The sequence below is a fragment of the Gracilinanus agilis genome, chromosome 1, assembly GCF_016433145.1.
Source record: "Gracilinanus agilis isolate LMUSP501 chromosome 1, AgileGrace, whole genome shotgun sequence".
In the NCBI taxonomy this organism is placed as follows: Eukaryota; Metazoa; Chordata; class Mammalia; order Didelphimorphia; family Didelphidae; genus Gracilinanus; species Gracilinanus agilis.
The window spans coordinates 798,816,732-798,844,374 of record NC_058130.1 but is presented as its reverse complement, the minus strand read 5'-3'; the positions used below and the strand labels follow the sequence as shown (position 1 = coordinate 798,844,374).

Here is a 27,643-nt window from a genome sequence, read left to right as displayed (position 1 = left end):
TACTTCCCAGCTGTGTGACCCTGGGCAAGTCACTTAACCCCCATTGCCTAGCCTTACACTCTTCTGCCTTGGAGCCAATACACAGTATTAACTCCAAGCGGAAGGTAAGAGCTTAAAAAAAAATAAAAAATAAAAAATTTAAGAATGGGCAAGGTAGATTTAATCTCATTATCACACCTGTCATCCATAGCTGAGAGATGAGACTTTTTAGAGAAACTGACTATAAACATTTTCCCTATTGCCAGCTTTTCTTCTTCTTTGGCTACATTGATTTTGTTTCTGCAGAACTTTTTAGTTTCATGTAATTAAGAGTGTGATCCTGTGATCCTCTCCATCTCTGGTTTTGTTGTGAACTCTTCCCCTGATCTGTAGATCTTTACGGGCAACTTTTTCCATATTCCCCTAATTTGCTTGTGATCTCATCCTTTTTGTTGGATGCATGTACCCATTTTGACCTCATCTTGGTATATCGAGTGAGATGTTGGGCCAGCTCTAGTTACTGCCCAGCTTTCCCAGTTTTCCCAGTGATTTGTGTCCAACAGTGAATTCTTGCTTTAATAACTGGGATCTTTGGGTTTATCAGCCACAAGATTATTGTGTGAATTTACTGCTAAATGGTGGTCTAATCAGTCTGTTCCATTGTGCAGTCACTCTTTCTTAGCCAGTACCCAGTTGTTCTGATGATTACCACTTTGGAATATAGAATTGAGTTCTGGTATTGCTGGTCCCCTTTCCTTCACATTTTGTTTTCTTTGGCTCTATTGATATTCTTGACCTTTTGTTCCTCCAGATGAATTTTGGTATTATTTTTTCTAGTTCTATCAAGTAATTCTTCAGTAGTTTGATATGGCACGAATAAGCAAATTAAAGCAGTAGTCTCATCATTTTTATTACAATGAATTAAAAGAGCAATTGACATTTTTCTCTATTAGTGTGAAGAGTGTTTTGTAATTTTGTTCACATTTCATATGGTTCATGTGTGTGTCTTGGCAGGTAGACTCCCAAGCATTATCTATAGTATTGGTTCCAAGGTTGAAGAGAGGTAAGGGCTAGGCAGTGGGGTTTAAATGACTTGCCCAAGGTCACACAGCTAGGAAGTGTCTGAGGCCAGATTCTAAACCAGGACTTTTGATATTTTTGTAAATATTCATCCATTTCATTTAGGTGATCAATTTATTGGTATTGGGTAAGATAACTCCCAACTATTGCTTTACATTCATCTTCTTTGGTTGTCATCCCCACTCTTCTCATTTTTTGATACCAGTAATTTGTTTTTCTTAGTTCATTTTAATCAAGGTAGCCAGTGGTTTATCAATTTTATTGTTGTTGCCTTTTTTCCCTTCAAAAAACTAGTCCTTAGTTTTTATTTGTTAATTTTTTTACTTTCAATTTTTTAATCTCTCCTTTCATTTTTCAGGATTTATATTTTTATGTTTATTTGGGAGTTTAAAATTTCTTTTTCTAGTTTTTTTAGTTGCATGCCCTTTCTCTCTTTCATTGATGTTTAGAGATATGAAATTTCCCCTAAGTACTGCTTTGGCTACATCCCACACATTTTGATATGTATCCTTTTTATCGTTGGCATATTCTAATGAAATTGATAGTTTCTGTGCTTTGTTCTTTAACTCACTTGTTTGTTAGGATAAGATTATTTAGTTTCTAATTAAGTTTTAATCTTTGCTTCAGAGGTCCTTTATAGAATATTATTTTTATTCCGTTTTGGTCAAGAAATCATTCATTTACAATTTTTGCTTTTCTATATTTATTTCTGAGGTTTTTATGCCCTAAAATATGATTAATTTTTATGAAGTCATCATGTATAGCTGTGAAATAAGTATACTCCTATTTCATTCATTCAGTACTAATTCTGTATTCTCCATGGGTCTGTTATATCTAACTCTTCTAAAATTATACTTATCTCCTTAATTTCTTACTTTTTTTAATGGTTAGATTTATCTAGTTCTCGGAAGGGTAAATTGAGGTTCCCCACTAATATGATTTTATTATTTCCTCCTATAATTCATTTAACTATTCCTTTAAGAATCTGAATGATTTACTGTTTGGTATATATGTTCAGAATTTATTTTAATTCATTTTCTGTGGTACTTTTTAGCAAAATGTAGTTTCACTGATTAACTCCTTTTATTTAATCAGTTTTTACTTTAGCTTTGTGTGAAATCATCATTGCCATCTGTTTGCATTTTTACTTTATCTGATGCATAATAGATTCTGCTCCCGCACCTTATTTTAACTCTGTGTGTCTTTCTAGTGTGTTTCTTGTAAATAAATATTTTTGTGGTTTGGCTTCTGATCCATTCTGCTATCCTTTTCTGCTTTATAGGTGAGTTCATCCCATTTACATTCACAGTTATGGTTGCTAACTGTATTTCTCTTTGATTTTCTTGTGTTTTTTTTGTTGTTGTTTTTTGCTACTGACTAATGCGTCCCTCAGGCAATTAGGTGGCACTATGGATAGAATGGAGGACCTGGATAGAATGGGTTCTGGATAGACCAGGGTTCAAATCCAACCTTACTCAGACATTTACTAGTTGTGTGACTCTGGGCAAGTCACTTGAGAAAATCTACTTTATCTTTTTTTTTTTTTTTGCCAATTATATTTAAAAATAATTTTTAGCATTTGTTTTTTAAATTTTGGAGTTCCAAATTCTCTCCATTTTTTCCCTCCCCTTACCTCTTCAGATGATAAACAACTTGATAGAGATTATACAAGTGCAGTCATGCAAAACGTATTTCCATATTAGTTCATCATAAGTCTGTTAGAATTGTCTTGGCTCATCGTATTGCTGGGAATAGCTCTTATTCACAGTTCATCATCTCATATTATTGTTGACACTGTGTGCAGTAATCAAGTTCTGCCTACTTAACTTTGCATCAGTTTATATATGTCTTTCCAGGTTTTCCTGAAATCTTCCTGTTTATCCTTTCTTATAACACAGTAATATTCCATCATAATCATATGCCACAACTTGTTCAGCCATTCCTCAGTCTTTAGTTCTTGGCTACCACAAAAGCTGCAATAAAGTTTTTGTACATATGAATCCCTATGTATGTGTGTGTGTATTTCCCTCTTTGAACCTGTTCTAATGAGAATGAAGTTCAAATGTTGCCTACCTCTCACGTCTACTTTCTCTATTCTATTGTAAAAACTCTTCCTTGTATGATCTTTTATGTGAGAGAATTTCCCCCATTTTCTCTCTTCTTCCTTCCTTAGTGCCTCCCACTTTCCCACCCTTTCATTCTTTTTATGAGATCATCCCAAAATATTTGGTTCATACCTATGCCCTCTGTGTATGTAGATGCCTAACTGCCCTAATAATGAAAAATCTGAGGAGTTACATGTATCATCTGCCTTAAATAGGAATATAAACAATTTAATATTATCAAGTCCCTTACTATTTCCCTCTTATATTTACTTTTTTATGCTTCTCTTGAGTCTTGTATTTGAATGTCAGATTTTCTATTTATCTCTGGTCTTTTCCATTAGGAATACTTGAAAGTCCCTTATTTTATTAAATATCCATTTTTTTCACCTTTGAAGGATTTTTCTCAGTATTGATGGGTAGGTGTAAGAGTTAAAATTGGTTTTGGTCAAATGAAGAGTTATAAAAAGTTGTTGTGGTTGCCATTTATAAAAATTAACTCATGTCATGAGGCGATTGGTAGCTTTAATAGCTTTATTATAGCAAGGTAGAGCTAGTAAAGTAAAGGAAATATAGGAAGGGGGTAGAAAACATTGCCTAGTTAAATACCCTATAATTGCTGATCTAAACGAATCCAGCTCTACTCCAACAAAGTCTCCCTTAGGTCCCGATCTCCAACCAGAAGAGCGGGAGAGTCTTCGCCTCCACGTTCCAGTCTCTATGTAGAAGTCCACAAGAGTCTCTTCAGTCCAAAGACACCAACCCAGAATCCCTCCAATGCAGAAGTCCCTGTTCCGTTCTCTGGTCTCACCTTTTATAGCCCTATTCCCACATCACTTCTGGTCTCTCTGGTTTCTCCTTCTTTTCACGGTGGACTGGTCTGTCGTATCTCAGGAACCAATCATAGTTTCTTTCTTTCTTTTTTTTTTTTAAATTTTAAACCCTTAACTTCTGTGTATTGACTTATAGGTGGAAGAGTGGTAAGGGTAGGCAATGGGGGTCAAGTGACTTGCCCAGGGTCACACAGCTGGGAAGTGTCTGAGGCCGGATTTGAACCCAGGACCTCCTGTCTCTAGGCCTGACTCTCAATCCACTGAGCTACCCAGCTGCCCCCAATCATAGTTTCTTAATTTGCTTAGCACTGCCTGGGCAGTGCTTGTGGGATCCACTTCTAGTCTTTGAGGGTGTGAACTTTCTTTTCTAGTAAAAGGTTCTCCAAGTGTTTGACTAACTAAGTGTGAAAGGAGGGGCATTCTAAATTCTTGATTGATTAAGTTAAAATAAACAAAGGACCATAATTCCATTTCACAATAGGTTATTCTTGGTTGTATTCTAGTTCCTTTGCCTGCCAGACTATTGTATTCCAAGCCCTCTGTTCTTTTAATGTAGCTACACCTTGTGCAGTCTTGGTATTTGAATGGTTTTTCCCCCTGGCTATTTGCATTATTTTATTTTTGAACTGAGAGCTCTTGGAATTTAGTTAAAATATTTATGGGAGTTTTCATTTTGGGGTTTCTTTTAAGAGGTGATTGGTGGATTCTTTCAATTTCTATTTAACTTCTGGTTCTAAGATTGGGGTAGTTTTCTTTGAAAATGTCTTGACGTATGATGTCTAGACTCTTTTCTTGATCATGGCTTTCAGGTAGTTCAGTAATTCTTTAACTCTCTCTCTTTGATCTATTTTCAGTTGTTTATCCAATGAGATATTTCACGTTTTGTTCTTTTTAAGTTTTTTCGCTGCATTTTATTGTTCTTGAAATCTCAGGGAGTTAGATCTTCCACTTGTCCAATTCTAATTTTTAGGAAATTATTTCCGTCAGTGTTGTTTTGTACCTTTAGGTCACTTTTTTTTTTTTTTTGTACCCATAGGGCCACTTCTGGTCTGTGCTGTGGTCCTTACTGAGGTAAGGCCTTTGCTCCTTTCTCAGCTCAGGATCTGTGACCCAGAACTGGCTAAGGGGCAGTGGAGTTGCCAGATTTCTTCCACAGGAGACCTCTCAGGACTTCTTTCCAGTCAGGTTGTTGCATTAAGCTGGCAGCACGGGTGGCACTACTGTTTTGTCTGTGTGCTCCTGCCGAGGCCTCATCCTAGTGTCTTCTTTTTCAGTCTTACCAAGCTGCCCTGAGCCCAGAAAACGAATCGCTGTGACTTTTCACTGGCTTTCCTACTCAGAATTCACTTGGATGTGATTTTGAGATTTCTTTTGGAGGGAGTGTGTTGGGAGAGCTGTGCAAAATGCTGCTCCCGCTCTAACGTCTTGACTCTCCCCTCCCAGGGGGTACTTTGGGCATTTTGCTATGTAGACTTGCTTTTTTGGAAAGATCATTTTGAAAGAGTAGCAGAAGACAGACTGGTGTGGGGAGAGACTTAGGTGGCCATGCCAGCGGCCTGGGCATGAGGCGATGAAGGCCTGGGCCCGAGTGGGGTCAGTGTCAGGGAGAAGGGAGCGTATTGGAGAGTTTCTGCAAAGGTGAACTCAACAGGCCTTGGCACCCTAGTGGATGTGCAGGGGGAGGCAGAGAATCAGCAGTCCAAGATGACTCTTTGGCAGGGGGCCTGAGGGAAGGCAGGGAGGAGGAGGAGGAGGGATAGCTTCTGAGTTCCGTTTTGGACATCCACTTGGAGAGGGCAGCTGGAGATGAGAGCCTGGAGGTCAGCAGGGAGTTGGGGGCAGGATGGGCGGATCTGATCATCCTCGGCAGAGGAACAGTCGTTTGATCCGTGGAAGTCGAGGAGATGGCCAAGGGAAGGGGTCTGGGGGAGGAGAGAAGAGCCTTGGGGGCCCTTGGGTTGGCGAGGCAGTTCAGGAGCCCGAAGCCCAAAGAGAAGAGAGTCCTCAGAAGAACAAGGGGTTCGACAGCATTCTTCTGGGGACCCCGCATTGGGCCAGGTAACAGGGTGCGGGCAGTGCCGTGTCTCCTTTCTTCCTGTGTGAAGAGGTTTTCTTGCCCAGCGCTGCCAGTAAAACCAGCAACTGAAATGGGAGGCGCGAGTACTTAAGCAGATGTAGTGCCCAGCTTGACGGAGCCCCCCAGAAGAAGGGAATGAAGCAAGTAGTAAAGGATCTCCCGAAGGAAGAGAAATCCCAGAACCAGATGAATTGGGCGGTCAGTCATGTCAAGCTGGTCCTTTTAGGAGCCCCCAGGAGGGCGAGTCGGCCAGAAAAGAGAACGCTCGCCTGTCGTCCCTGTTGGATGTTGCTGCGAGTCTGTCAGTAGGAGGTTAGCCGAGAGGTTAAGGCCACGAGGGGAGGCCGGGGCGCCTCTAGACCCTCCGGAGCCGCGATGCAGAAAAGCTTCGGCCGAGAGGGCGACGACGCGGCTTCCCCGTTCGCGTTGGTGTCCTCAGCCTCGTGCTTGTTGGGCCGCTTGCGATCGGAGGGCGCTGATGGTTCTCGCACCTTACGCTGGCCTTTCTCCTCCTTCTTCCCAAGGTGCGTTTTGATAGTATTGGAGGATTGAGCCATCATATTCATGCACTAAAAGAAATGGTGGTGTTTCCACTACTGTACCCCGAAATCTTTGAGAAATTCAAAATCCAGCCTCCCAGGTAGGTGAAGCCTCCGGCCCTGTTGGTGAGCGAGTCCCTCTTGCTGCCCGCTGAGGAGGGGCTGCTCCACCGCCTTTCCGTTTTCCATTTTTGTTATCATTTTTTATAGTTTTATTGTTTTGTTTGTTTATTATCCTCGAGCTGTCCAAGGTACGCCTTGCAGCTGGCAGGCCTGGTGCCGTTGCCCGGCCGGGCCCCGGAGGCTGGCTGCCCACCAGTGCCCCTTGTCTCCTGGCCCGCCTCCTGTCCCTTCTGTCCCGGGAAGGCTCTTCTCTGCCCAGCAGAGGACTCGTGGCCACGTGCTCTTCGGCTAACGCGGACTCTTGCGGCTTTCCTTCCCCAGGGGCTGCTTGTTTTATGGTCCTCCCGGCACCGGGAAGACGCTGGTGGCCAGAGCGCTGGCCAACGAGTGCAGCCAGGGAGACAAGAAGGTGGCTTTCTTCATGCGCAAAGGAGCCGACTGTCTGAGCAAGTGGGTCGGGGAGTCCGAGCGGCAGCTTCGCCTGCTTTTTGACCAGGTAACGGAGGCCCAGGAAATCCTCCTCCACTCGGCCTGCCCAGCTCTAGGGAGAAGCCCAAGTGGATCTGGGCCAGGGGCCCCCAGCCTGAGGACTAGGGGGAGGAGAGGCTCGGGGGGCCCTGCTGGTGCCGTTCAGACACCCTCCCTTCAGGTCCCACCTCTGATACCTTCTCTGGGGTGTGGGAAGGCCCCTCGGGCTCCCGGGCCTGCTGCTAGCAGTAGGCTCCCGCGAGGGCCGTTTCTCCACTGGGTGAGGGCCAGCCTCCTGGCTGCTTGTGGGGGGTCCAAAGCCCTCTTGTCCCTCAGAGAGGGGAAGCGATCTGCGTGAGGAAAGTTGCCAGCGAGCAGATGTGATGGGTGAGCCACTGTTTGGGAGGTGAGGAGGCTCCTTGCAGCTGCCCAGGGATTCCCGAGCAGGGCAGAAAAGAGAGGGCAGCCCCTCGAGGCCAGGGGGCTCCTAGGAAGATCCTAGGGATGCCGCCAGCCTGGCAAGGGAAGCGAGGCCAGCTTGGGGGGCTGGGCCAAGCCCTGGGCTTTCCTCCAGGGTTCTTCTGCGGGGACGAGGGCGGTCCCTGTATTGTAGCCCAGTCAGGACCCTTCAGTCCTCAGTGATGAGTGCTAAGCTCCGGGGATCCCAAGCAGCACTGATCACAGAAAAGAAGGGAGCGGTGGCTGTGCCGCATTTAGAGGGATCCTCCTGAAGGCAGGGTCCCCAGGGGAGGGCCTGAGGGCTCTGTGCTCCTCCCACATAAAGGCCTGAGTGCTTTGCCCACAAGGTGGCAGGTGCCGCTACTGAGCCGTGACAGCATCCAGAAGGGGCTTGAAGGGCCCAGAGTCCCCCGCTGGTGAATTGGCGTGCCCACACACACACAGCAGGGGCTGCCCCGCGCTGCACGTTTCTCTAAAAACCAGCCCAGCATGATGGCTTCGGGAATGGCGTGCCATGGTAGCCCCGGAGGCTGATGCCATGTGGGGCTCCTGCCGAGCTGGAGGCGGACCCGTAGGGCCCAGGCCTTGTGACTGATCCAAGGAATGGGCACATTTATCCTAGAGAAGCAAAGGCTTGGGGGAGGGCATTCGGGGCAGCAGGGCCTCAGAGGGCAGAGCGGAGTGTCGCGGCAGGGGCTGGCCTCTCTCAGGACACGGGGGCAGCGGCGTTGGCCACGAGGTGCCCGCCTCGCTGCACCGCTCCTCGGGGGACCGCGGCTCTGGAAATGGGCCTCTGGAATGGTTCTCCACACACTCCGCCCGCAGCCCCGCCGAGGAAGCCTGCTCTGACCAGGGCGGCTTGGAGGCCGGAAGCCCCCGGGGCTCACTCGCCGTCTTTCCTCCCCAGGCCTACCTGATGAGGCCCTCGATCATCTTTTTTGATGAGATCGACGGCTTGGCCCCGGTTCGATCGAGCAGACAAGACCAGATCCACAGGTGAGGAGGGCAGCGCAAGGGCTCCCCCTCCTCGGCTCTGCGGCCTCCGGGGGCTTAGAGTGATGCGGGGGGAGGCGCCAAAGTATGGGGCGACCCGAGGCCAGCTTGGCCGCCCCCTCAAGCGGAAGTTGTGGGGAGCTGCCGCCAGCCCGTGGGAGTAGCGCCCTGTCTGTGGGCGAAGGCACTGGGATGGCCGTGAGGTCTGTGTGGTGGCCTCCAGCTGGGCTGGGGAGGAGGGAGGGCAGCCTCGCAGGCCCTGAAGCCAGGCCGTCCCGGTCCTCTCCTCCTCCTTGCTGAGCGGGACACGGTTCTCTGACCCTCGAAGGCCCTGCAGCCTCCACATTTTCTACTGGAAAGTGGAAGAGAGGACAGATGGAGCTCGGGGTTCCTTTGTCCCATTCGCGGCAGCCTCAGCAGCTTCTGGGGGTCATCCTTGAGCCCCGTGCCGGATGGGGGGTGCTTGCTCCCCCTCCCCCCACCTGGGGTCAGTATGTTCAGCTCGAACCCTAGCTGACCCTTTCTCCGGGCCTAGCCGGAGAGCCCGCTGCCTCGGAGCTCCTTGGCCGCTTGCTCTGGCGAATGGGGCGGTGACGCCGCCATGCCGTTGTGGGCCCAGCTTCAGCCCTTCTTCTCTTCCAGTTCCATCGTGTCAACCCTCCTTGCTCTCATGGACGGCCTGGACAACAGGGGGGAGATTGTCGTCATTGGTGCTACCAACAGGCTGGACTCCATTGACCCCGCCCTCAGGAGGCCTGGCCGCTTTGACCGCGAATTCCTTTTCAACCTGCCTGATCAAAAGGTGAGCCTCAAAGGGCTTCTCTAGGGGAAGGGGGGGATGTGCGTGTGCCTGTGCGGAGCCTGGAGATGCCCCTCTGAGCCGGCCTGAGCTGGGCTTGGTGCTGCTGAGGGCCAGTGCCCGGGGGGTCAGCTCAATAGGCTTCTCTCAAGACTCTGAACTTCCTCTGAGAAAAGTGGCCAATGGGGGCAGCTGGGTGGCTCAGTGGATTGAGAGCTGGGCCTCGAGGCGGGAGCTCCTGGGTGCACCTCCTGGCTGGGTGACCCCGCTTTCCACACCTCCCGCTCTTGTGAACGGGAGGCGTCTGCGGCCACACGGGACTGGACGGGGATGCTGCCGAGGCCAGATGGGAGGCCTCGGCGTCCTTGAGGGATTAGGCCCTCCCCTCGTGCCTTCCTTGGCTCTCTGGGCCTCCTCAGCAGCACGCGGTGGCTGTTTCTCCGACGGCGTGTCCCGGCCCAGCCCTCCTGACGGCCCCGTGTGCGTCTTCTTCAGAACGCTGGTCAGGACGCCGGGCGGTCAGGGCACGAGGGCCGCTTCAGCTCTGGCCTCCTGGGCTGGGAGCCTTCTCGTCCCCCTTCCTCCTTTCCCACTTGCTGTTGCCCCGGCGTCTCTGTCCTTCCTGGCGCAGTGTGTGCCGTGTGGAGGGAGAAGGCTTTCTGTCCACCGCCAGCACAAGCCAGAGCCCCGGGCCTGGGAGTCCGTCGGGAGGTCTGAGCTGGAGCCCTGGCTGCCCCGTGTGGCCTTGGAGAGCGCCTTCTGCGGTGAAAGAGGGACAGCGGAGCCGAGGGGGCGGACAGCCTCGGCTCAGAAATGTTCTGGGGCTCTCCACTGCGGCAGGGTCACATCGCTTCATCTCAGGAAAGGACATGATGAGCCTGCTTCTGAGGGATTCCCAGGGCAGTTAGGATTGGGGGCAGAGAGCCGGCCCACAGAGGGAGGTCCTGGGATCAAATCTGGCCTCGGGCGCTTCCTGGCTGGGTGGCCCTGGGCGAGCCACTTAACCCCCATTGCCTCGCCCTTATGACGGCTGTTTTATTTGGAAAAAAAGAAAACAATGAGTCCCAGGGCCAGGCAGATTAATTTTGAAAATGGGACTTGGAGGGGCAGGGGCTGGGGGTGGAGCCTCCGCACTGTGCTAGGCACAAAAACCCAGGGGCTCTTATAGTTGAAGAGACTGAGGCAGACAGAGGCTTAGTGACTTGCCCAGGTAAGCGCCTGTGGCCTTTTTCTGCCTTTGGGCCCAGGGCTGTATTGACCCATAGTATTAGGAAAGAATCAGGTTCTGGCAATCCAGCCGGGAAACTCTTCTGGGCTCCAGGAGGAGGATTCATGGCAGGGATGGGATCGTGAATGTCCCCATAACTCGCCAGACAGAACCAAGAGAAGCGGCCAGGCGGCCTGGGATCAGCTCAGGTGACGCAGAAAATGCCTTTAGACCCACGTCACACCTGATCATTGCTGAACTCCCATGAACCACAGGCAGAGAAGAATCTTGTTATGGCATAAAAAGTTCTCTGAGACCAAAAGCAAGCGTCACGTGCGATGGGGATTCCCCGGAAGCTTCTCTGGCAGATGGTCAGGGAAAGCAAGGATGACTGACCTCCCGGCGTTTCTTGGTTTGGTTCTGGAAGGGCCAGCAGGGCCAGTGAGTCCAGAGAAACAAAGGAAAGTCGGCTAAAGAGGAGACAAGACTGTTCCAGTTTGGCTTCCGTAGAAAGGCCGAGGAAGACGGGAAGGAGACTCCTGGAGGTAACAGCTTCAGTCAGCCGCAGCCGACAGAAGAAGCCCATGAAAATCAGCGGCCTTGTCTAGACTCCCTCTCGGACCCTGAAGGCGATCAAGTTCCGAGGAAGTACAGGTGTTGCCGTTCCCCTACGAGCAGTTTCGATTCTACACGATGGCACGTTCACATTGGTTTGTCCTCTTGTTTCATTAAAGATCCATTTTCCCTTCTGAAGGGTTCGACTCAGTTGTGCTGGGTACGTTAGTTAGTCTGGGCTCTCTTCTGCCTGGAATCTGTCATCATCGCCTTCTAGAATGTCATTCCAAGCTCTCTGCTTCTTAATAGTTGTGGCTGCTAAGTCTGGAGGATGCTGCTTGTACCCTGAAGTCTTCCTTCCGGCTACTTTAACGATGCCCTTCTTCGACCTGGCCCGGGAGCTCTGGAATTCGGCTCCTGATACTTGACATTTTAAAATATTTTTCTTGTCTTTTAACTGGAAGATTTCTGGTGGCCTCGTGGAGTCCTTGGCATCGATTTGGCCCGTTCTCATTTCCACAGAGCAGCTCGGTGCTTGGGCCAGGTTGTTGCGTCTCTCGCCAGTTCCTCCATATCTCTTTATCGAGGGTTACTTTTTTCCTTACCCGTCCTCATTTGCTCTCGAGTTTATTGTCCAAAGGATCTCTTTCTAGCATTCTAGGTAACCTTTTTCTTTGAGGCTTCAGTGGGAGGAGATTTAGAATCGTCCCTATCCATCACGTTGCCGTTTTGAGCTTCCTCGTTGCCACAGGGGCCATTTATGATGGGATTCATTTCTTGTTCGCTCAGTCTTCTCGCCTGCTCCTTCACTTTGGACTTTCTGTTAGGGCTGGACGTTGCTCATTCTGGGGGGAGTTTCCAGGCTGAATTCTGTCCTTTTGGTTCCTTTTGCTGCTTTCTCGGGATATGGAGTATTCCGGTGTCTCAATTGGACTGGCGACCTGCAGGCCTTCAGGGCTTCCAGGATGATGTTTTCCAGGGCAAAGTCTGCTCACTGAGTCTTTCCTGATCTGAGCAAGCTCTCTTGGCTTTTTCCTGGCTGGATGTTTCACTTCAGCTATTGGGCCCAGCCACCGTTAGGCAGCTAGGGGAGGCTCTGCAGGTTCAGAACAGCCAAGCCAGCTTCCCTTTGATCTGGGTTTCCCGCTCAGGCCTCTGCCTAGAGTGGAGGTTAGAACGGAGACTTTGCTCTGCTCCTGGGTACTCTGCCATCCAGCTGGGATTGGGGCTGTGTCATGAGGATCTTAAAAGGAGAATGGAAAGGGAAGAGAAAAGGAATACACAGGGGAAACGGGTACAGGAAAGGAAGAATGGGAAAACTATTTTACCAAAGTGGGATATATAAATAGAACTTTCTACAAGAAAGATTGGGGAAGAGGCTGTGTAGTGCCTTGGGACATTATTTACACCTGAACTGGTGAAAGGAGGAAAGAATACAGATATATTTGGGGACAGAAATACATTTTACCAGTTACAGAAGGGAAAAAGGTTTAAGAGTAGGGGGAATAAGATGGAATAGAAATTAGGGGAGGGATTAGTCAGAAGCAAAATAGACTTAAATCAAAATGGTAAACAAAGAGAAGGAAAAGTATAAGAGAATAGGGTAGGGGGCAGCTGGGTAGCTCAGTGGATTGAGAGCCAGGCCTAGAGACGGGAGGTCCTGGGTTCAAATCTGGCCTCAGACACTTCCTAGCTGTGTGACCCTGGGCAAGTCACTTGACCCCCATTGCCTACCCTTACCACTCTTCTGCCTATGAGCCAATACACAGAAGTTAAGGGTTTAAAAAAAAAAATAAGAGACTAGGGTATGGAGAGGAAATACAATCAGCAACCATAACTAAATGTCCATGACACAAAATCACCCATAAGATGGAAGAGTGGAGCATAATATATTAGAAACCAGAATCCAGTAATGTTTATAAGAAATATGCTTGAAACAAAAATACAGACAGACTTAAAATAAGGGACTTGAACAGACAATACTGTGCTTCAGATGAAATTAAAAAAATTGGGATGTGCTAATCATGATCTTAGACAAAGTCAGCAACACAAGTAGGTAGGCCTACTTAAAAGAGATAAAAAGGGAAACTACATTTTGCTCAGTTATCATAGAAAATGAATTATTATCAGTGCTGAAATGATATGTACCAAATAGCATAATTTCAAAATTCTAAAAGGAAAATTAAAAAATTTCAAGAGAGAAAGTGTAAAGACAGGGGACCATAATTTACTTTTCTCAGACCTAGAGAAATATAACCAAAAAATAAGCAGAAATGAAAGTTCTGAATAGAATCTTAGAAAAATTAGAATAGACTTCCAGACGAATAGAAACCAAAAAAAAGTACATACTTATTTCTCAACTGTATCTAACAGCTATCACAAAAATTGGCCCTATATAAGAGCATTCAATCCTGACAAATATAGTTCAAAGAGTAGGTCAAAGAATAAATCACAAAAGCAGCAAACAATTTTACTAAAGGTAATCACACAACAATGTGACAGCATAGCAGAGTTCTGGGGTCCTGATAAATCCATATTTAGGAGAAATTTTTATCTCCAGATACTTTCATCAATAAAAGAGAGAGAGCATGCTAATGAATTAAGACATAAATTCTTTTAAAAAGCCACTAGAAAACCAAATAAATATAAACAAAGTAACCTAAATTAAACACGCCAAAACGGAAATTTTGAAATCAAGGAGATACAAACAAAATTCACAACAAAAAAACTATTAATAGAACTATGGTATATTTTTTTAAAAAAACTTAGTAGGATAGGCAAACTATTAGATAGCTTGGGTTTTTTTTAAAGGAAGGAAACCAAATAAGTGGTATCAAAAATAATAAAAGATGAATGGAAGGCACAATTTAAAAAATCATGAAGAGCTATTTCACTTAACTACATGCCAACAAAACCGACATTCTCAATGGAAGGAATGAATAATTAAAGATTTGCAATTTACCCAGATTAATGGACTAACAATCTCCCCAATCTTCAAGAAAGAAATTTAATGAGCCCTAAGTGAACTCCAAAAGGAAGGAAAAAGCTGTAGGATGCGACGGGTTCATAAATTCATCCTACCCAACAATTCTAGTAGTACAAAGAAGTGGAAAAAAGGGCTACTGAATTCCTTCCATGAGACAAATATGGTCTTGATGATCTTAATCATGGAGACTCAGAAGAGAGGAAAAGAACTGCAGACGTTCATGCCCCCCCGAATATCGATGCAGATGTTGTAAATAAAACGTCGGCCCAGAGACTGACGCATTACATGGATTCTACCATTTGTCCAGGTTGAATTTCTATCACAAATGAACAGGTGGAAATGCTACTGATCCCATGAATGACTTCAACAGCAGAAGTCATTTCAGTCGTCGTGGAGAGGGCATTTGACAAGGCAATATCACACGGATGCCTGCTTAAACATCTCTGGAAAAGAGGCCCTGGCACTCTCCTGACCCGAGGAAGTCGTATCCCTCTAGAACCCAGGGTCGGCCCTTTGCCCCAGCAAGAGGGCCGAGGAAAGCGACGGTGTCCGTCCTCACCGTCCTCACCGTCCTCACCGTCGCTGCTAGCAGCGGTCCAAGACGTGAAAAGGGCACGGACACCGCAAACCGGGCCGGGCGGAAACCCCGGAATCTCTTTGCGATGGTTTCCTCGGAGGAGCGGATACCTCCTTACACAAAGTCACAGGAGGGCCGATAAGCCTTCCCAAGGCCCCAGCAGCGCCAAGAGACGCTCTGTTGGTGGAAGAGGGGCGCCGGGACTCCCCTTGGCCTCGACCTCTCTCGTAGCCAGGATGATTAGAATCGGGAGGACCGGCCTCGGACGCACACTTGCCGGGCTGGTCTCTTTCTGTGGGAAGGCCTCTGCCCCGGCAGGTGCCTCCTGGCAGTGCCCTCCGAGGTCTGTCCCTCGTCGTCGCCCTCCTGCGCAGTGCTTGTCTGGGGGAGGGCTGCCGTCTCTGGGAGTCTTGAACGTGCGCCCCCTAATCTGCCTGTGCTTTGCTCCCTAGGCCCGGAAGCACATTTTGCAGATCCACACCCGGGATTGGAGCCCCAGACTGTCGGACCCCTTCCTTGGCGAACTGGCTGAGAAATGTGTTGGTGAGTGGCACTTTTGAAGTTGGTCATTTGTGAATCCGTGCCTGCCCCCGGGCAGCCTTGGTCACCTTTGGTTCCACTTGGGAAGGGCAGTCAAAGACTCGGTGGCTCTTCCAGCGTGGGAAGCAAGTCTGGACTTTGGTTCTTAGATCCTTTTGGCTCGGTGTAGAGCGTGATCTCTTAGTGCTGCCAAACGAAAGACAGCGGGGGCACGAGGCTCCTCTTCCTTGTGGGCACCCGGTGCCCGCTTTCTTCATGGCATCCATCGAGGATGTCTGTAAAGCCAGCTGTCCTAAATGCAGGAGAAGCAGGAGCCTGTCTGAGGCGGCCGCCTCGCCCCGTGCCTGCTCCGAGGGTCGAGAAGCTGCCGCGCGGGTCTCCTCTTCTCCCCCCATGTCGAGCAGGCCCACGTGGCCGGGCCTGTGGCCCTGCCGGCTCTGCTCGGGCATCGAGGCGTCCCCGCTCGGCGAGTCTTCGGTGGGTTTGCCGGCAAAGATGCCCACGTGAGGGCCGGGTCCGCCGCTGCCGCCGCTGGGCCCCTGGGCCGTGTGTGTGTAGTGATCCGCTGTGGCCGGGCAGAGGGCTCCTGCTTTCCTTCATTGCTGCTCCTTTTCTTTCCTTTGTTCCCCTCTGACTCTCGAGAAAACGGGTCCAGAGGCCCCCCCGGAACCCGTCCAGGATAGGCCGGCAGAGCCCCTTCCCTCGGTTCAGGAGGCGCTGGGCTCTCTCCCAGCCACGAAGCAGACCCCGAAATTGCCCGTCAGTCCATATTCAGTCAGCTACATCCGAATTATCCTCTTCATCCACAGGGACCTCCATCTCCGAAGCAGCCTCCCTCAGCTTCTGAGACTCAAAGACCTCGACGTCTTCGGCTGACGAGAAAGCGTAACTCTCTCCGGCACACCGCCAGTCTAACCTTGGCCGGGTACCAGACAGCATGCACCCAACCCATTCCATGGCGATTTGGCCTTGTGCTGCTTGGTGGGAGAGGGTGGCGTTTGAAGGGAGAGCCGCCGGGGCCGTAGAGCGTCCAGGGCGCCCCTGGAGGGACACGAGGACCCCCGCAAGGGCTCTGGGGACGGCTGCCCTGCCCTGCCCTGCCCTGCCCCTAGCAGACCGGCCCGCAGCCAGCCCCAGGCACTCTTTCCCTCTGCTCTCTTCTGGCTTCCTTCTTCTTCTCCGTCCGAGATTCTCGTTCTCCCTTGGCATCGCCACCTTCTTCTTTCTGAATTCGGCGTGGGCAGCTCGGCACGGCTGCCTTCTCCTCGTTCTCCTGGCCGCGGTGCCGCGGCTTTTCAGATTCCCGCCGGCTCTGCCCATCTTGGTGCCAAAGGCAGGCGGGCAGCTCGCGGCCTTTCCTTTTCCTGCCTGGCCTTGTGTTTTTCGCCAAAGGCCCGGCCTTCAGGCGGCTCGTGTCCGCTGGGGCACATTCTCATGGAGAGCCAGCGTGGCCCTGAGAAAGCCAAATAGGCGTAGGCTGTGCTTTGTGCTCTGGTCATGGCACGGGAAGGCGGTCGGGCATTTCTTCAGCCTCACGAGGCCGCCGGCGTCCCATCTGGGGCTGCTGTTTGTTCCCTTCGTGCCCGATGAGTGACGTGGCCAGACCGTCCTCGTGCCGCGTGCCGCGGCCTGTCTTTCGCAGCCTCCCGGGGCGTGCCTGTGTGTGTGTTCTCGTAGCTCCCACCTCCCCGCTCTCGTGGGGGACGGGGGTCGCCCCGACGTGATCGCCACTGAGCACGCTCTCGGCTTTTTGGGGGACTTGCTGGCCTGGCAGGCCCCGACGGCGTCCCTCCTTGACCCTCAGCCCTTCTCCTTCTGAGGCCGCCCTGGAGCTGGCCACCGGTCATCGTAGGCCTCCCCGTGGGCCTCCGATTGGGTCTTGGGAGGGCGGAGAGGACCCCCACAAGCACAGACTCGTGGGGTCCTGCCCCAGAGGCGTCCAGGGAGTACCCGTGGCAGAGGGCAGCCCGATCTCTGGTGTGTGTGGGGAGAGGAATGGAATGGCCCGCTCTACGGCCAGTGAGTCTGTGGCTGGACGAGCTCGCTCCGTAGGGGTGCGTGTGTGCGTGCGTGTGTGGGGGTGACTTTGTTTTGGGTGAGCGGCGCAGTCGTCTTCTCTCGGGTATAAAAAGTGGCATGTAGTCGGGGACTTGGGGAGCTGCTGGGCAGGTCACACCCCCCCAAGTCTACACGTGTGTGTTAGAATGTCCCCCCTTTCTCCCCCTGACCACGAGAAGAAGAGTGGCATGAGATGCCCATCAGCTCAGTGCCCGCCTGGAACCAAAGCCCAGCGAGGGCTCCTGCCCCTCGACCCGCTGGGTCCTCGGCCCTTCCTTGTGGGCCGAGATGCCCCCGGCACAGGCTTTTATAGAGTGCCCGCTTCGTCGGTGTTACAACGGGCAGGCCCTGGCCGCCGTCCTGAGAGTGGCATCCCGCCCAGTGTCGGGGGGCTGTGGGGCTCCCAGAGTGCCTTTGAGGCCGCCGACGGGACACGTTCCCATCCCTGACCGCGGGCCCCGGGGCGGCCACTGGAACGTTCTCTCTCCCGGCTGGGGGAAGGAGAGATGTCCGAGGGCCGGACGATCCCCTTCCCTGTGCTGACCCGCACGCAGCCGGAGCGCTCCCCCCCTGCCTCTCGGGGCCTCTAGGGCCGGACGAGGGAGCTCCTGGAGCCTGATGGGGCCCGACCTGGGCACGCTCCGCTCGGCAGAGCCCCCCCACGGGGAATAGCCCCCGAGCCCGTGCTGGGTCAGCTGCATTTCACACTGCGAGTCCCATCCCGTCTGGGTCCTGGGTAGGGGACCTCCCACAGGCGTGTGGAGCCCCTCGGAGGGGGCAGGCGATGGTGGCGGGTCCCTCCGCCAGGCTGCCCGCTGTAGAGCGCTGCTGGGGGAGAAGCCTGCGGGGAGCCCCCCCGGCCAGAGACGCCCTTCTGTGCCTGCCAGACGCACCTGGTGGCTTTAGGGTGGCTTTTGGGCTTTCTAGGGTTTCTAGAGAAGAAACAAAGCTTCCGGCGCCTTTAATGTCTGGGCTGAAAGGCCGCCGGGGGCCGTCCGGTCACAGAGCCCCCCCGGCCTGGGGTCGGGACCCCCGCTGTGGGGCTGCAGGTTCCTCCAGTGTGAAATGGGGCTCCCCGTGGTGCCTCCGTCGAGGGGCTGTTGTGAGGTTCAGAGCGTCGTCCGGACCCCAGTCTGGGCCTCACCGCCAGGTTGTTGGGGAGCCTCTCCCTGGCACGGCTGGAGAGGGGGCTGCCCAGCAGGCCGCCCGTCCCGGGTCACCGACCGCCTCGAACCCGGAGGCCGCCCGAGCTCCCCTTTGAGCGAGGAGAGCCGTGCCGGGGACCCCCGAGGCCGGCACGGCGGGCCCAGCGTCGGTCTCACGTCTGCGCCCTTCTGTCTCCCTGTGTGCATTAGGCTACTGCGGCGCCGACATCAAGGCCCTGTGCACGGAGGCCGCCCTCCTGGCCCTGCGCCGGCGCTACCCGCAGATCTACGCCAGCAGCCACAAGCTGCAGCTCGACGTGTCCTCCATCGTGCTCAGCGCCCACGACTTCCAGCACGCCATGCGGAACATCGTGCCCGCCTCGCAGCGCGCCGTCACGGCCTCGGGCCAGGCCCTGTCGCCCATCGTGCGCCCGCTGCTCGAGAGGAGCTTCAACCACATCCTGGCCGTCCTGCGGAGAGTCTTTCCTCACGCCGAGAGCGGCCCGGCCGACAGGCGCGAAGGTACGGCCCTGCCCCGGGCCCCGGCGCGCCCTGCGCTCTGCCCGCCAGGCGGGGGCCTCAGGCCGGGCTCTGCATGGGCGGGGGGGGGGGGGAGTCGCCTCTCCTGGAATCAGCGCGACGCCCGCCCTGCAGCCTCCCGTCCAGGTGGTCCCGGGGGTCCCTCGGGCGTCGCTGCCTGCAGTCCTTGGGGCGCGGCACCCTTTGGGTTTCCCGTCCCGGGTGTCCAGCCGGTCACCGGGGAAAGAAGGGACGGTGGTGTTGGGGGGGTCCCCGTGACTGGGATCGGGTCAGGGTTGGCCAAAAGGACCGCTTAGGCGGAGGGGGCCGGGTCAGGCCAGGCCGAGGTGCCCCCTGGGTAGAGGAGGCTGACTGGACCTGCCGGGGTGCGGCACGGGCTCCTGCAGGGGGGCTCGGACCCCGAGGCCTCGAGGCCTCACTTGCTTTCTCACCTCGGACAGACGCGCAGAGCCTCCTCCTGGACGACAGCGACGACGAGAACGCTCTGTCCATCTTCGAGGCCGGCTGTCCCTCTGGATCACCAAAGAAGGCGCCCCCTGCCGCCGCCCAGAAGGCCTACCTGCATTTCAGCACGTGAGTGTCCGCCGGGTGGCACGAGGCGTTCCGGCGCCTCGCCAGTCCCCCCGCCGCTCCTCTGGCTCTCTCCGGGCCGGCCGCGGGCCCGGCTCTCCTGAGTGGCTCTTCCCTCAGTGGGTCATTTATGGGAGAACTCGTTAGGGCAGCGGCCTGGGGGGCAGGGCTAGGCCTGGGCTCCGGCGGGGCTCCTCTGTCTGGAACCGATCCGGATTGCTTCTGGGTTGGGGGAGCCGTCGGGGAGGCCCGAGGCCTGCTGAGCTCGGCATGCGCCGCGCCGGGGCCCATTCGCACCCTGTTCGTGGCCCCTCGGCCCTGGGAGTTTCCTCGTCTCCCACCTTGGCGGGAAGGGCCTTGTTGGGGCTCGGCTGGAGGAGCCGAAGCAGGAGCTGGCGCGGCCGTCCTCGGGGCCGTCTCGCGCCCCACGTGCCCCTCTTTCTCACTGGCCGGCCTGCCGGGCAAAGCGGCCCCCTGGCCGCCGCTGGCGACGTCCGTCTCTGCCGGCTTGGAGCCTATTGAGGCGTCCGCTCTCCCTTCCGTACGGTGTATCCGGATCTCCGTCGTCCGGAGAAGGGGGAGACCCGGACGGCCAGCGTGGTGCCCCCTCGGACTCGCGGAGCTGCCTGGTGCTTGGGCGGGGCTGGGCCGCCTGAACAGAGGCATGTCGGAGCCCACCGTGTGCCGCCCGCCCCGGTGCCAGGCTCCGCAGTGCCGGCCGAGGCGGCCAGAGAGGCCACGAAGATCTCGAGCTGGGCCTGGAGGAAAGCCAGGAGCTCGGCCAGGGAGCGTCCTGCGAGGGCCGGCCGAGGGCCCGAAGAGCCGGGCCGAGTCCTTTCTACACGGGCGGCCCCGGGTGTGGGGAGGCAGCTCCCAGGCGAACGGGCCGAGGAAGAGAGGCTGCACGCGGCGGGCTTCTCTGCTCAGGAAAGTCGTGGCGAGCCCCGAGTTCAGATCTGGCGGCGAGCCGCTTCCTGTCTTGGCCTCGGTCGCCCCAGCTGCAGGGCGGGCCAAGGAGAGCAGCGCCCGGAGGCCGCCCGGCACTCGGTGGGTCAGCTGAGCGCAGGGTGGCTCCATCGCCGGGAGGGCCGGAGGCCAGCGGACCCCGAGGTGCCTGCCCTCGTGCAGGTGTGGGGGACGAGGCTCGGGCGAAGGGCCGTCCAGGAGAGGCGTCCCGGCTTGCCCAGAGGGGGAGGCGACGAGGCAAGAACGCGCTCGCTCGTGGATGGCTCCTCTCGGGCGAAGCGGGAGGTCTGGGGGGGCCCCTCGTGCGGCGCCCCGTCTGGCCCTGAAGCGACAAGAACGAGGCTCGGCCGTGTCATCGGGCCCTTCAGGACAGGCCGAGGCTCGTGTCTGGCCCTCACAACTCCTCAGGCGGTGTCGGACGCCGGCGTTTCCCGGCTGCCCGGCCAGCGGCTCTCGGCACAGGCGGTGGGCGGCCGGGCACTGGCCTTCTGCAGGATGACCCTAAAGGCACCGAGGTGGCTGGGGGAACCGGAGCGGCCCGAGGCCCGCCTGCAGCCCCCCGGCTCCGGCCCAGAGCTCCGGCCCGCCTGCAGCCTCCCGGCAGGAAACTGCTGGAGGTGGTGGCCGGGCGGGAAGCTGCCGGAGACAGAGCCGCGGACGGCGGGGGCCCCCAAGTCGCGCCAGGGGCCGAGAAGGGGCCTGTCCTGGGGCGCCTTTGCTCGCTTCCCTCCAGCCTCAACTCTCCCGCTGCCTCCCCCGAAGGCCCGCTCTGAGCCTGGTGCCGCCTCCGCAGGGCCTCTCCTGCCTCGCCTCCTTCCCATTCCGGCCCGTCCCCCCGGCCGCCCGGAGGAGGCCGGCCCTCCACGTCCCCCGTTTGGCTTCTCCGTGCCCTTTCGAGGGCCGGCTGGTCCGTGGTTCCCCTCTTGGGCCCCCCGCGGTGGTTCTGAGGGTTCCTTCCCGTCGTGCCGAGGCATTCGGAGCCCTTTCCAAGTGTTTCTCGCGTGTGTCTACGGTTCTCTGGAGAAGGCTTGGGTCACGCCACGGGGCGGTCGCTGCGAGATGGGACGAGGCTCTTTTGCCTCTTCCCTCCTCGGTGCGGAGGCTTCCTCTGGGTTGTCCCAGGCCCGCTTTTTGAGCCTGGGCCGAGCCCTGCCTGCCTCAGGAGGGCCTGAGAAGCCTCCCGTGTTGGGGGCGTCATTTTGTTGGGCTTGGAAGTGAGCCAAGAGTTCTAGGAGGGGACGGTGTGCCCTGGGCAAAGGTAAGGAGGTGGGAGATCTGAAGACTAGTAAAGCTCTTCCGAACTCTGTTTTGGGCTGCCCTGTTGGAAATGTGAGTCGAGGACGTCCCCCAGAGCCTGGGAGGCTCGCTCGGTGCCGGGGTCCCTCCTGAGCTTTGGTGGAGCCACTTCTCTGCAGAGCCCGGAGTCAAGCGCTCGGAGGGCAGCACCAGCCACTTCTGGGTTCAGAGGGGAGGCCTCGCCTCTGCCGCCTGCGCCCAGAGAGCGCTGGGGATCGGCCCTGACGCAGCCTCCTCTGGGCGGGCCTCCAGGGGACACTCGAGGCCTGCCTTCGCCAGCTTCTGAGGACGGGCCTCGACGGTCTGAGAAGAGCCTCTCGTGGGCACCTCTGCAGGTCACCGGGCCGCTGCCTGCCTCGATTTCCTTATTTGTCAGATGGGGGTCCGCCCGGCCCGGCCCTTCACGCACGAGGCCTGGGGGGGTGCCGCGTCCTCTGCCACCCCGGCCCCGCACCCCCTCTCTGGGGGGCCCGAGGGGGCGTGATGGTCCCCCTCGGAGCGCCTCTCCCCGGCGGCTCCCTGCCGGAGCTCTGAGCCCGTCTCGTCTCGTGCCGCAGGTCAGCCTCTCAGCAGCCCACGTCGTACAGGCCCCGCTTGCTGCTGTCCGGGGAGAGGGGCTCGGGGCAGACCTCGCACCTGGCTCCCGCCCTGCTGCACACTCTGGAGAGGTTCTCCGTGCACAGACTCGACCTCCCTGCGCTTTACTCAGTCAGTGCCAAAACCCCCGAGGAGTCGTGCGCCCAGGTGAGTCCTGGCGGGGCGGGGCGTCCTTCCGGCCGGCCTCACGGCCCCCCTGAGGCTCCTGGGGCCAGGCCGGCCTCCCCGGGCGCCCTCTCTGCTCGTGCCCCTCCGGAGTCTGGCTCCTGGCCTCAGCGTTGCCTAATCCATTCTCCCCGGGCCTCTCCTCGGGCCTCCCCTCGGGCTCGGGGCGGCTGTCGGTGGTCACTTCTTCTCCTCGAGAGCCTCTCCTGTCCCAGCTCGTGGGAGGCCCTCTGTCTCCCCTGGCAGAGCCTCCCCTTCTCTCTGCCAGCCTCCGGGCTCTTGCCTCGCCTCCTTAGTCAGTCAGTGCCCCAAAGCGAGCTCCAGGTTCCCCCCCACCTCCTGCCCCCTCACCCTCCTCTGGCCGTCCTCCCTGGCCCTCCAGACCCGGCCCAGGGACCAGATGGCCCTGCCCTGCTGCGGGCTCCCCTCCTCTCTAGCAGGAACCCTGGGCTAGGCACCTCCTAAAGTGCAGGCCTGCCTGTAGTCTGCGCTGGCTCCCCACTCCCTCCAGGATGGATCCTAGAGGCTTATGATCTCGGCATTCGAAGCCCTGCCTCCCTGCCCTCCCCCCTCGCCGGTGTGACGGCCTCCGGCTGCTCCAAGGAGCGCTCCCCCCCCCCGACAGGCCGCGCCTCCCTCTCCCCCTCAGATCTTCCGCGAGGCCCGGAGGACCGTGCCGAGCATCGTGTACATGCCTCACATCGGCGACTGGTGGGAGGCCGTCAGCGAGACGGTGCGGGCGACGTTCCTGACGCTGCTGCAGGACATCCCGTCCTTCTCGCCCATCTTCCTCCTGTCCACCTCGGAGACCATGTACAGCGAGCTGCCCGAGGAGGTAAGGGGGCCCGGCAAGCGGGTGACCCGAGCTCGGCCGGGCCAGGGTGGCGGCTCGGCCCGGGGAGCCCCCACGGTCACAGACGGCCTGGCACGTCGCGGGGAGGGAGAGGAGGCGCATGTGGCCGTCTGCACGCCTGGGGAGGTCTTTCAGGGGCCGGGGCTGGCCCGGCCGGACGTTGCAGGGAGCCGCCACGGCCGGAAGCCGTCCCCCTGGCCCCGGGGCCTCTGCTGATGGCCGTCACCAAGCCCAGGGATGCCTCGGGGGCGCGGGGAGCCCTCCTGGACCCGCTTTGCTCCCTGGGCTCTCCCGAAGCTCCGGCTCGCTTCCCGGGGCTCAGGGGCCCGTCTGGTCTTGCTGAAGGTGGGGTGCGAGGGGAGGCCGCCTCCCCAGAGCCAGCCTCGGTGGCGGGGTGTCGGGGTGCTCCGGGACTCCTAGCTGGCCCTCCCCTTGGTCTGGTCTTGGTGGACCCGCAGCCTCTTCTTTTCTTGGGGCTGGCCAAGCGCCGCCTCGCCGCGGGCTCAGGGAGAGGAGCCCCCGGTGACCCCCGCCTCGGAGCGAGTCTAAGCGAGCTCGGCTCGGGGCCTGGTCTCTGGAGGCCCCTGCGGGCGCCACGCGGGCAGCCTGGGGCCGAGAGCTGACCGCGGCGGGCGGGCCCTCCCCGTAGGTCAAGTGCATCTTCAGGATCCAGTACGAGGAGGTCCTGTACATCCAGAGGCCCGTCGAGGAGGACAGGCTCAAGTTTTTCCAGGAGTTGATTCTCAATCAGGCGTCGATGCCGCCGCCAAGAAGGAAAAAAGCCGGTAAGGCTCCGCCGCTCACCAGACGGGCCCGGCCCGGGTGGGAAGGCGGGCCGAGGGGGCGGACGGCTCGGGGGGCCTCCCTGCCTCTCGGACATCCCAGCAAGGTCTGCCCCCAGGAAGGGAGGCGACCCCGGGCCGGGCGTGAGGAGAGCAGAGGGCCTGCTTGGCTGTGGTCCCTCTGGCTGTAGCTCCGTCCTCTCCTCTTCCTGACCTGCGAGGGAGGCCCGGCCGGAGGGGAGGCCCGGACAGAGGGGAGGCCCGGCAGGCCTTCCTCTTCTGCGCCATCCAGGGCCCTCCTCCAGTGCAGGAAGGTGCTTTCTCGGTCTCAGGGATTCTGGGAAAGTACGGGCCCCGGTGCCACTTCACCAGCTGGCCGGCTCTCCCCCAGATTATGCTCAGACTGGCGGGGAGGTGGGCAGCCGGGGGGCCTCCTAGCCATGCGGCCTGTTTAAAACGAGTGATGACCGAGGTAACCCCGGTTTAGTGGGGTTCCGTGTGCAGGAGGAGGGCTTAGAGCAAAGCTTTCAAGATCGGGGAAAGGGGCTCCCCGTGTGGAGTGGGCACTCCTGAGGCAGGGACCCCCCCTTTCTCGGAGGCCTTCAGGCCGAGCCCCCGGAGATCCGCCCTTTCCGGGCTCTGGGACTCCTCATCCTGTTCTCTGCAGAAGCCCGAGTCTGTCAGGGCTGCGTCATCAGGAGGGGGGACGTTGGGTCTCGCCGAAGCGCTCGGCGTTCCGGTTCTGTTCTGAAACCCGGCAGAGGCTCGGACCGAAGGAGGAGGGATGGCCAGGGAGGAAGCGCTCGAGGGCCAAAATGAGGCCTGAGGCTAAGGGGAGCCTCTGGGCAGGGGCCGACACGGGGCAGCCTGCACTCGGGTGGCGGGAGGCAGGCAGAGCCTCCCCCGGGGGCCTGCGGCAGTAGTCCAGGCAGTGAGGGAGAAGAGCCTGAGCAGCTGGGGGACGGGGCCCCGTGGGAGGTCGAGGAGGGCAGACTGGGGGGAAATGGGCAGCCCAGACTAAGAAGTGATTCCCTTTAGGACACTCTGAGCCTGGGGCGTCTGCCGGGCAGCCATCTGGAGTGCCCAAAGGGCAGCTCGGAAGGAGAGGCTGGAGGCCGGCACAGAGCTTGGGGAAAGCTGGGTAGATCCGATAACCACAGTGAAGAGAGAGACGGTCATTAAATCCAGGGGAGCCAACGAGGTCCCCAGAAGGAGGATGGAGGGAGGGGAGAAGGGGCCCAGGACGGAGCCTTCATTGGTCTTCGTAATCAGTGACCAGGACCCGAGGGGGAGCGGACGGCCAGACCGAGCTGCCTTCCAGGCCCGTCCCAAGCCTTGAGAGCCGAGAGAGTGACCGCCAGGATCCAGGGATCCTGCGAGAGGCCAGGCGAGGGGAAGGAGGCCCAAGTGAAGGCTGTCAGATCTGGCCGCTAAGATCGCCGGGCGCTCTGGAGAGAGCACTTTGGGTGGAGGCTAGGTGTCGGGGGTCCAGGAGATCCGGGAGAGGCCATGGCTGTGGGCAGCAGGGGGAGATCCAAGAGAAGCGGGGGGCACTGTCAGAGGAGACGGGGTGCAACGGGACGGCTCAGACGCTTCCTTGTGGGAGACAGAGGGCCGTTGTAGAGAATGGCCTCCGTTTCCCTGTAAAATGGGCATTTAGGGTTCTCGGGGGGCCGCTGAGGGTGCCGAGTGGCAGCGAGGGCCTGGATGACGGGGGGCCCCGGCACTTGGTGGTGGCACTCAGCGGCCCATGTGGTGGGACCGACCCCAGGCTGAGATCAGCCACAGGAGAAGGGATCCCTCGGGGGCTCGAGAGAAGATGGGGGCAGCGGGGGCTGGGCTAGTCCGTCCGGGGCCTCCCGCTGGGCAGTGCCATCTTGGCGCCCTCCAGACGCTGCCGGAGAGTCTGCGGGGTCAGCCTTACAGGGGGCTCCCGACCCTTACGGACCCCTCTGAGATAGAGTGGCGTGTGCAGAGGGCGGGGGCCGGGGGCCTCCCTGGGCCTTTGTTGTCCTGCCAGGAGGTTTTCACTCTGTAACCCGCCCCTTCGAGAGCTTTGGGCTCGGGAGTGAGACTCCCGGATAGGACCTCGTTTCCCCTCCATCTGGAGGCCGGAGCCGGGAGGAGCCGAAGGCTTCTTCGAAGGGTCCCTCGTGCTCCTTCCTGGCCCTGCGACCCTCTGGCCGTGCTCGGGGTGCTCCTTCCCTCTTCCTGCTCCCGGGCCGTGGGATCATCTTCCTGGTGGGAGGAAGGCTTTGGGCAGCCTCCCTTCCCTCCCGTGCCAGGCCTATACAGGGCCTCCCTCTGGGGTTTCTGGAAAAGGCCCGGCAAGGCCTCGGGGCCCTCCCGGCTTCTCGCCTCTAAGGCCCCGGCGGCTCTCCGTGTCCCTCTTCTCTCGTCTCCAGCTCTGTATGCAATGGAGGTGCTGCCTCTGGCCCTGCCATCCCCGTCCCGCCAGCTGTCCGAGTCCGAAAAGACCCGAATGGAGGACCAGGAGGAGAACACGCTGCGGGAGCTGCGGCTCTTTCTCAGGGACGTGACCAAGAGGCTGGCCACCGACAAGCGCTTTAGCATCTTCAGCAAACCGGTGGATATTGAAGAGGTCTTGTGTCCGTAGTAGGGTGCAAACAGTGAAGTTGAACTGCCTAAAAAGAACAAAATTTGGGAAAAGAAGGCTGGAGGACGCTCCCCCTCAGGGGCCTCCAGCGCCGTCTGGCGACTTGGGGCTAAAATCGGGGCTTGATTCTTGGGCGGCTCTGGATTCTCTGAACCCAGACCTGGTCCCTCCGATCACTCGCTTGGCAATTTTGAATTCCTCTGGGCACCCGTCCACACCAGATGCCTCTTATTCCAGGATAAATCTCGCCCAGGCCCGAGGCCCGAGGCCCGGCGGGTGGTGGTGACGGCCGAGCCTGGGAGGACTCCATTCCTGGGTGTCTTCCCACACTTGGCTACGGCCTGGGGGACACCTGGGGCGGGAGGCCGTGTGCACACACCCTTGGGCTCCCCTCTGCGAGGGGACGGTTTCTCTATTTCCAGTGGAAAATTTCCGCCCCTGGTGCTCGTCTCATGTGTGTGCATCTGTGTGTGCGTGTGCATGTGTGCCCGGGGCAAGTGTGGCCCATGGTGGCGGGGCAAGAAGTTTTCCATTTGGACTTTTCTGGGGCAGCTTCAATCCCAGCTTTTATCCTGGAATAATGGATTCTGTCTGGACCCACTGAGGCCATCTGTGCTGACCTCTTCTGTGCGTTCCGACTCCATGTTTGAACAACTTGGGTGGTTCTTCCTCCCTCCCATCCTCCTTCCTTCCTTCCTTCCTTCCTTCCTTCCTTCCTTCCTTCCTTCCTTCCTTCC

The 27,643-nt window shown here is 56.7% G+C and overlaps 1 protein-coding gene across 1 annotated transcript in view; it reads left to right on the top strand.

The window, feature by feature from the left end:
• The window catches only part of ATAD2B (ATPase family AAA domain containing 2B), a 77,698-nt gene that overhangs the window by 30,601 nt on the left and 19,454 nt on the right, over positions 1–27,643 (top strand). The window contains exons 11-21 of the mRNA XM_044675213.1: positions 6,596–6,711; positions 7,055–7,229; positions 8,568–8,656; positions 9,296–9,455; positions 15,230–15,320; positions 18,731–19,042; positions 19,501–19,633; positions 22,450–22,636; positions 23,304–23,489; positions 24,157–24,292; positions 26,695–26,891. Coding sequence (XP_044531148.1) covers positions 6,596–6,711; positions 7,055–7,229; positions 8,568–8,656; positions 9,296–9,455; positions 15,230–15,320; positions 18,731–19,042; positions 19,501–19,633; positions 22,450–22,636; positions 23,304–23,489; positions 24,157–24,292; positions 26,695–26,891 — 1,782 coding nt within the window. The remainder of the gene's footprint in view (positions 1–6,595; positions 6,712–7,054; positions 7,230–8,567; positions 8,657–9,295; positions 9,456–15,229; positions 15,321–18,730; positions 19,043–19,500; positions 19,634–22,449; positions 22,637–23,303; positions 23,490–24,156; positions 24,293–26,694; positions 26,892–27,643) is intronic.